Below are 9,780 nucleotides of genomic sequence, written 5' to 3' on the forward strand. Positions count from 1 at the left end.
TTTGGGGTCACTGCTGGGGTTTAATCCAGAATTCCCCCAGGATTTGGGAATTGGAGTCACTGCTGGGATTTTAATCCAGAATTCCCCCAGGATTTGGGATAAATCCCAGGATTTTAAGCCAGCCCCCCCAGGATTTGGGATTTGGAGTCACTGCTGGGATTTTAATCCAGAATTCCCCCAGGATTTGGGATTTGGGGTCAATCCCAGGATTTTAAACCAGAATTCCCCCAGGATTTGGGGGTAATTCCCGGGATTTAAAACCAGACCCCCCCCGATTTGGGATTTGGGGTAAATCCCAGGATTTTAAACCACAATTCCCCCAGGATTTGGGGTAATTCCCGGGATTTTAAGCCAGCCCCCCCAGGATTTGGGATTTGGGGTGAATCCCGGGATTTTAAGACAGCCTCCCCCAGGATTTGGGGTGAATCCCGGGATTTTAAACCAGAATTCCCCCAGGATTTGGGGTAAATCCCGGGATTTAAAACCAGACCCCCCCGGATTTGGGGGTGAATCCCGGGATTTTAATCCAGAATTCCCCCAGGATTTGGGATTTGGGGTGAATCCCGGGATTTTAATCCAGCCCCCCCAGGATTTGGGGTGAATCCCGGGATTTTAATCCAGCCCCCCAGGATTTGGGATTTGGGGTAATTCCCGGGATTTTAAGCCAGCCCCCCCAGGATTTGGGGTAATTCCCGGGATTTTAAACCAGAATTCCCCCCGCACTGGGGTGGGGCCCTGACCGTTGTCGGAGCTGGAGTTGTCGGAGCCGTCCGTGCGCGGCGCCCTCTCCTCGCCCGGCTGCTGCCGGCGCCGGCCCGGAGCCTCCCGGCGCGGCCGCTTCCGCTGCGGGAATAACGGGGAAATGAGCGGGAATAACGGGGAAATGAGCGGGAATAACGGGGGGGAAACGGGGAAAAATGGGGGGAAAATGGGGGGAAATGGGGGAAAACGGGGGGAAACGGGGGGGAAATGGGGAAAAACGGGGGGAAATGGGGGAAAACGGGGAAAAATGGGGGGGAAAAACGGGGAAAAATGGGGGAAAATGGGGGGGAAACGGGAGGAAAATGGGGGGGGAAATGGGGGGGAAATGGGGGGGAAATGGGGAAAAAATGGGGGGAAATTGGGGGGAAATGAGGGAAAAATGGGGAAAAATTGAGGAAAATTGGGGGGAAATGGGGAAAAATGGGGAAAATTGGGGGGGAAATGGGGAAAATGGGGAATAATGGGGGAAATTGGGGGGAAATGAGGGAAAAATGGGGAAAAAATTGAGAAAATTGGGGGGAAATGGGGAAATTGGGGAAAATGGGGGGAAAATGGGGAAAATTGGGGGGAAATTGGGGAAATTGGGGAAAAAAGGGAGAAAATGGGGGAAATGGGGGGAAATGGGGAAAAATCGGGGGAAATTGGGGGGAAATGAGGGAAAAATGGGGAAAAAATTGAGAAATTTGGGGGGAAATGGGGAAATTGGGGGGTAATGGGGAAAATTGGAGGAAAATGGGGAAAAAATGGGGGAAAATGGAAAAATGGGGGAAAATGGGGAAAAACGGGGGAAAATGGGGAAAAATTGGGGGAAAATTGGGGGGAAATGAGGGGAAAATGGGGAAAAAATTGAGAAATTTGGGGGGAAATTGGGGAAAATTGGGGAAAATGGGGGAAAAATGGGGGAAATGGGGGAAAATGGGGAAAATTTGATGGAAATGGGGAAATGGGGAAATTGGGGGATAATGGGGGGAAATGGGGAAATTGGGGGGAAATGGTGGGGGGAATTGGGGGAAAAAATGGGGGAAATTGGGGAAAAATGAGGAAATTGGGGGGGGAAATGAGAAATGGGGAAAAATGGGGGGAAAAAATGGGGAGAAATGGGGAAAAATGGGGGGGAAATTGGGGGGAAATGGGGAAAAGTGATGGAAATGGGGGGGAATGGATGGAAATGGGGAAAAATGGGGGGAAATGGGGGAAATTGGGGGGAAATTGAGAGAAAATTGGGAGAAAATTGGGGGGATATTGAGGGGATATTGGGGGGAAATCGGGGGAAAAATGGGGGGGAAATTGGGGGAAATTGGGGGAAAAGTTGGGGGGAAACACATGGAAAAATCATGGAAAATTCATGGAAAACTCATGAAAAAATAATGGGAAAACCATTCAAAAATCATGGAAAAAACACAAAAAACCACGGAAAACCATGGAATTATCATAAAAAACCACAAAAAAATAATGGAAAAATTATGGAAACGTTATGGGAAAATCACAGAAAAACCAATGAAAAATCTGGAGAAACGAGGAAAACATAATGGAACACCATGGAAAAACCATGGAAAATCATGGAAAACCATGGAAACTCATGGAAAATCATGGAAAAAACATGGAAAATCATGGAAAAACCATGGAAAAACCATGGAAAAACCATGGAAAACCATGGAAAATCATGGAAACTCATGGAAAAATCATGGAAAATCATGGAAAAACCATGGAAAAAACCATGGAAACTCATGGAAAATCATGGAAAATCATGGAAAAACCATGGAAAAACCATGGAAAATCATGGAAACTCATGGAAAAGCAATGGAAAAAACCATGGAAACTCATGGAAAATAATGGAAAACCATGGAAAATCATGGAAAACCATGGAAAATCATGGAAACTCATGGAAAACCATGGAAAATCATGGGAAAACATGGAAAATCATGGAAAAACCATGGAAAATCATGGAAAACCCATGGAAAAACCATGGAAAAAACCATGGAAAATCATGGAAAATCATGGAAAATCATGGAAAAAACATGGAAAACCATGGAAAATCATGGAAAAACCATGGAAAAACCATGGAAACTCATGGAAAATCATGGGAAAACCATGGAAAAACCATGGAAAAACCATGGAAAAACCATGGAAACTCAAGGAAAATCATGGAAAAAACAACATGGAAACTCATGGAAAATCATGGAAACTCATGGGAAAACCATGGAAAACTCATGGAAACTCATGGAAAATAATGGAAAAACCATGGAAAATCATGGAAAAGCAATGGAAAAAACCATGGAAACTCATGGAAAATCATGGGAAAACCATGGAAACTCATGGAAAACCATGGAAAAAACCATGGAAACTCATGGAAAATAATGGAAAAACCATGGAAACTCATGGAAAATAATGGAAAAAAACCATGGAAAATCATGGAAAAGCAATGGAAAAACCATGGAAACTCATTGGAAAACCATGGAAAACCATGGAAACTCATGGAAAAAACCATGGAAAAACCATGGAAAATCATGGAAAAGCAATGGAAAAACCATGGAAACTCATGGAAAACCATGGAAAATCATGGAAACTCATGGAAAACCATGGAAAAACCATGGAAAATCATGGAAAAACCATGGAAAAACCATGGAAACTCAAGGAAAAATCATGGAAACTCATGGAAAATATGGAAAATCATGGAAACTCATGGAAAACCATGGAAACTCATGGAAAATCATGGAAACTCATGGAAAATAATGGAAAATCATGGAAACTCATGGAAAACCATGGAAACTCATGGAAAATCATGGAAATTCAAGGAAAATCATGGAAAAAACCATGGAAACTCATGGAAAATAATGGAAAAAAAAACCATGAAAAATCATGGAAAAGCAATGAAAAAAAACCATGGAAACTCATGGAAACCATGGAAAATCATGGAAAACCATGGAAACTCATGGAAACTCATGGAAAATCATGGAAACTCATGGAAAATCATGGAAACTCATGGAAAAGCAATGGAAAAAACCATGGAAACTCATGGAAACCACAGGAAAATCGACAGAAACTCATGGAAAACCACAGAAAAAAACCATGAAAACTCCTAAAAACCACAGAAAACCATGAAAAAATCATCGAAAAATCCTGGAAAAACCATGAAAACTCCTGGAAAACCTTGGAAACTCATGGAAAAATCCTGGAAAAACCATGGAAACTCCTCAAAAAACATGAAAACCTCAAGGAAATCCACAGAAAAACCACGAAAAACTCATGGAAAACCACGGAAAAACCATGAAAAACTCATGGAAAAATCCTGGAAAATCCACGGAAAAACCATGAAAACTCCCACAAAACCACGGAAAAGCAATGGAAAAACCATGGAATCTCAGGGATAAAATCCTGGGAAAACCATAAAAAACTCCTGGAAAACCATGGGAAAAACCATGAAAACGCACAGAGAAATCCTGGAAAAACCATGAAAAACTCATGGAAAACCATGGAAAAACTGTGAAAACTCACGGGAAAATCCTGGAAAAAACCACAAAACTCCTGGAAAACCATGAACACTCCTGGAAAACCATGGAAAAAAACCATAAAAAACTCATGGAAAACCATGGAAAACCATGGAAAACTCATTAAAAACCATGAACACTGCTGGAAAACCACGGAAAAAACCATGAAAAACTCCTGGAAAACCATGGAAAACTCCTGGAAAACCATGAACACCACTGGAAAACTGTGGAAAAAACACGGAAACTCCTGGAAAACCACGAAAAAACCATGAAAAACTCAAGGAAAACCATGGAAAACTCCTGGAAAACCACAAAAACTCTGGAAAACCGTGGAAAAACCACGGAAACTCCTGGAATGCTGCTGGGAAAACCACAAAAGCTCCTGGAAACCCCTGGAAAAACCATGGAAAACTCCTGGAAAACCGTGAACCACTGCTGGAAAACCGTGGAAAAACCACGGAAACTCCTGGAAAAACCGTGGAAAAACCACGAAAAACTCATGGTAAACCATGAAAAACTCCTGGAAAACCATGGAAAAACCAAAAAACTCCTGGAAAACCATGGAAAACTCCTGGAAAACCACGGAAAAACCATGAAAAACTCACGGAAAACCATGAAAAACTCCTGGAAAACCATGGAAAAACCATGAAAAACTCCTGGAAAACCATGAACACCACTGGAAAAACTGTGGAAAAAACACGGAAACTCTGGAAAACCACGGAAAAACATGAAAACTCATGGGAAAACCATGGAAAACTCCTGGAAAACCGTGAACACTGCTGGAAAACCGTGGAAAAATCCACGGAAACTCCTGGAAAACCATGGAAAAAACCATGAAAAACTCTGGAAAACCATGGAAAACTCATGGAAAAACTCACGGAAAACCATGGAAAACTCATTAAAAACCGCGAACACTGCTGGAAAACGTGGAAAAACCACGGAAACTCCTGGAAAACCGTGGAAAACCATGAAAAACTCATGGTAAACCATGAAAAACTCCTGAAAACCATGGAAAAACCATGAAAAAACTCCTGGAAAACATGGAAAAACCATGAAAAACTCCTGGAAAACCACGGAAAAACCATGAAAAACTCCTGGAAAACCACGGAAAAACCATGAAAAACTCACGAAAACCATGGAAAACTCCTGGAAAACCACAAAAACTCCTGGAAAAACCGTGGAAAAACCACGGAAACTCGCGAAGGCTGCTGGGAACAGCCGCCACTCACCCTGAACTCGGCATCCCAGAGCTTCCAGCCCCTCCTCATCCTCTTGAGGCCGCGAAGGGCGCCGGGGAAGCCGCGGAAGGCCGGGAAGGCGCCGGGCTCGGGGAGGATGTTGTGGGCGAAGAGCGACGGGAGGCGCCGGGCGGGGCCGCGGGGCTCGGCCCAGCCCCCGCGCGCCGGGAACGGCCGCTCCCGGGCCCGGCCCCGCGCGCCCGCGTTCTCCCGGAATTTGGCCCGGGAATTGCTGCTCCCGGCGGGGCGGCGCCGGGCGGCCGTAGAACTCGCCGGCGGCGTCGGGCTCGGATTCGTTGGGAAAGTCGCCGGGATAATCGTTGGGGTAGTCGGGATAATCGGGATAATCGTTGGGGTAATCGTTGGGATAGTCGGGGATTAATCCCCGGGGTAATCCCCGGGGTAATCGTTGGATAATCGCCGGAGAATCGCCGGGATAATCCCCGGGATAATCGCCGGGATAGTCGAAGCCTGCCCGGTACGGATCCCGGTCGTTCACGCGGGAGTCGCCGTAGGATTCGTAGGGATCGTACCTGGGAATTTGGGAATTTGGGCTTTCCCAAGGGGAAAAGGGAGCGGAGGGAGGTGGGAGGGGTTGGGGATTTCCAAGAAAAAGGGTCTGGGGGATTGGGATTCTCTTTATTCCCAAAAAAAAAAGGGTCCTGGGAGTTGGGGATCACCTTCCCCAGCCCTTTTCCCCCACATTTCCCATCCCTTTTCCCGTTCCCCAGCCCTTTTCCCCACATTTTCCATCCCTTTTCCCATTCCCCAGCCCTTTTCCCCACATTTTCCATCCCTTTTCCCATTCCCCAGCCCTTTTCCCCACATTTTCCATCCCTTTTCCCATTCCCCAGCCCTTTTTCCCACATTTTCCATCCCTTTTCCCATTCCCCAGCCCTTTTTCCCCACATTTTCCATCCCTTTTCCCTTCCCCAGCCCTTTCCTGCTCCCCAGGATCCAATCCCAACCAGCCCTGGAACCCCAAATCCCGGATTTTCCAGGATAATCTTCCACTCCCAATCCCATTCTCACCCCATTCCCCATTCCATTCCTGTTCCCCCAATCCTCCATTCCAATCCCTCAACACCATTCTCAATCCCCCATTCCCATTCCCATTCCCAATCCCCCATTCCCACCTCTCCGTGGCCGCTCCGTAGCCCCGTCCCCGGCGGCCCCTCGGCTCGGCTGGGCTCCCGGCTCCCCCATTCCCATTCCCATATTTCCAATCCCCCATTCCCATTCCCAGTCCCATTCCAAATCCCCCATTCCCATTCCCACATTCCCAATCCCAATCCCCCATTCCCACATTCCCAATCCCCCATTCCCATATTTCCCATTCCCCCATTCCCAATCCCCCATTCCATTCCCACATTCCCAATCCCAATCCCCCATTCCATTCCCAAATCCCAATCCCCCATTCCCATTCCCAATCCCCCCAATCCCCCCATTCCCACATTCCCAATCCCCCATTCCCAATCCCATTCCCCACATTCCCAATCCCAATCCCAATCCCCCCATTCCCATTCCCAAATTCCCATTCCCCCATTCCCACTTCCCTACTCTCCCATTCCCATTCCCATTCCCAATCCCATTCCCACCTCTCCGTGGGCCGCTCCGTAAGCCCCGTCCCGGCGGCCCCTCGGGCTCGGCCTGGCTCCCGGCTCCCCCATTCCCATTCCTATATTCCCAATCCCCCATTCCCATTCCCAATCCCCCATTCCCATTCCCCCATTCCATTCCCCCAATCCCAATCCCACATTCCCACTCCCGCATTCCCAATCCCATTCCCACCTCTCCGTGGGCGCTCCGTAGCCCCGTCCCGGCGGCCCCTCGGGCCTCGGCCTGGCTCCCGGCTCCCCCATTCCCATTCCCATATTTCCAATCCCCTATTCCCCCATTCCCATTCCCCCAATCCAATCCCCCATTCCCGCTCCCACATTCCCCCATTCCCCCCCCATTCCCACTCTCCGGGGCCGCTCCGTAGCCCCGTCCCGGCGGCCCCTCGGGCTCGGCCTGGCTCCCGGCTCCCGGCTCCTGCCGCTGCTTCCCGGGGCCGTCGCCGCCCTCGGGGGCCCCGTCGGGCTCGGAGCCGCCCAAATCCCAGGAATTGGCGGCGGCGGCGCCGAAGCCGAAGCCCCCGGAGCCCTCGTGGCCGTAGCCGTAGCCGTAGCCATAGCCCTCGTAGCCTGCGGGAAAGGGGCACCGGGAATTCAGCACTGGGAATTCAGCACTGGGAATTCATCACCAGGAATTCAGCACTGGGAATTCATCACCGGGAATTCATCACTGGGAATTCAGCACCGGGAATTCAGCACCGGGAATTCAGCACCGGGAATTCAGCACCGGGAATTCATCACTGGGAATTCATCACCGGGAATTCATCACCGGGAATTCATCACCGGGAATTCATCACCGGGAATTCAGCACCGGGAATTCAGCACCGGGAATTCATCACCGGGAATTCAGCACCGGAATTCAGCACCGGGAATTCATCACCGGGAATTCAGCACCAGGAATTCATCACTGGGAATTCACCGGGAATTCATCACCGGGAATTCATCACCGGGAATTCATCACCGGGAATTCATCACCGGGGAATTCATCACCGGGAATTCATCACCGGGAATTCAGCACCGGGAATTCAGCACCGGGAATTCATCACCGGGAATTCAGCACCGGCATCCGCCGGGAATTCGGGATTCCACCGGAATTCAGCACCGGGAATTCAGCACCGGGAATTCACCGGGAATTCAGCACCGGCATCCGCCGGGAACTCGGGATTCACCGGGATTCAGCACCGGGAATTCAGCACCGGGAATTCGGAATTCACGGGAATTCATCATTGGCATCCACCGGGAATTCAGGATTCATCACCGGGAATTCATCACCGGGAATTCACCGGGAATTCAGCACCGGGAATTCAGCACCGGCATCCGCCGGGGAATTCGGGATTCACCGGGAATTCATCACTGGGAATTCACCGGGAATTCAGCACCCGGCATCCACCGGGAATTCAGGATTCATCACTGGATTCATCACCAGGAATTCACGGGAATTCAGCACCGGGAATTCAGCACCGGCATCCGCCGGGAATTTGGGATTCACCGGGAATTCAGGAATTTGGGATTCACAGGGATTTACTGGGACTCACTGGGATTTACCGCGATCCACCGGGAATTTGGGATTCACCGGGAATTCAGGAATTCACAGGGATCACCAGGATTCACCGGGAATTTTGGGATTCACAGGGATATACCTGGATTCACTGGGAATTTTGGAATTTACTGGGATTTTCCGGGATTCACTGGGAACTGGGGATTCACTTGGATTCACCGGGAATTCGGGATTCACTGGGATTTACTGGGATTTAATGAATTCGGGATTCACTGGGATTTGGGAGAGTCTGGGATTTACCGGGAATTCAGGATTTACCAGGATTCACTGGGAATTCGGGAGAGCTCCGGGATTTACCAGGAATTCCAGAGAGGCCCAGGATTTACCGGGAATTTGGGATTTACCAGGAATTTGGGATTGTTCCCAGTTAATTCCTAGGGAATTTGGGGTCGTTCCCACGGAATTTGGGGTCGTTTCCATGGAATTGGGGTCATTCCCACGGAATTTGGGGTCGTTCCCACGGAATGGCTGAAGGATCCCAAAATTCCCCACATTTTGAACTCGGGGCCGTTTCCCCGTCCCAAAAATGCCGATTTTTTGGTTGGATCCGGCGGGAATTTGGGACTAAATTTGGGAAAGGAGAGGTGGGAGCTTCCCGAGGGCTGGGGCCCGGATCCAGGGATGGATCCAGGGATGGATCCAGGGGATCCCGGGGGATCCCAGGGGGATCCAGGGGAGGAAATTCCCGCACTTGCCTCTGCTCGAGCCCGAATTCCCAATCTCCGTACCCTAAAAAACAGGAAATCCCCGTTAGGCTCCCAAAATCCCCCAAATCCCCCCCCAGATCTGCTGGGAATCGGCCCCAGAGCCCCAAATCCCAAATTTCCATCCGAGCTGGGAAGAATTCCCAGCCCTGGGAAGGGAAATTCTGCTGAGAAATGGGGGGAAAGTGGGGAAAAAAAGGGAAAAAATAAGAGAAAAATGGGAAAAAATGGGGAAAGAATGGGGGGAAAACGAGAAAAGATGGGGGAAAATCAGGGGAAAAGAGAAAAAATTGAAAAGAATTGGGAAAATGGGAGAAAATTGGGAAAATAGGGAGAAAAATGGGAAAAATGAGAATGAATTGGAAAAAAATGGGGGGAAATGGGAAGAATGGGAAAAAATGGGAAAAAATGGAG

The 9,780-nt window shown here is 48.8% G+C and overlaps 1 protein-coding gene across 1 annotated transcript in view; it reads right to left on the reverse strand.

The window, feature by feature from the left end:
* Positions 1 to 9,780, reverse strand: part of AKAP8L (A-kinase anchoring protein 8 like) — a 28,248-nt gene that overhangs the window by 14,792 nt on the left and 3,676 nt on the right. The window contains 7 exon segments of the mRNA XM_054002351.1: positions 741 to 843; positions 5,480 to 5,857; positions 5,910 to 6,021; positions 7,280 to 7,346; positions 7,453 to 7,674; positions 9,358 to 9,376; positions 9,378 to 9,391. Of these exon segments, the coding sequence (XP_053858326.1) occupies positions 741 to 843; positions 5,480 to 5,857; positions 5,910 to 6,021; positions 7,280 to 7,346; positions 7,453 to 7,674; positions 9,358 to 9,376; positions 9,378 to 9,391 (915 nt within the window).

Source organism: Vidua macroura, chromosome 39 (assembly GCF_024509145.1).
Source record: "Vidua macroura isolate BioBank_ID:100142 chromosome 39, ASM2450914v1, whole genome shotgun sequence".
Lineage (NCBI taxonomy): Eukaryota > Metazoa > Chordata > Aves > Passeriformes > Viduidae > Vidua > Vidua macroura.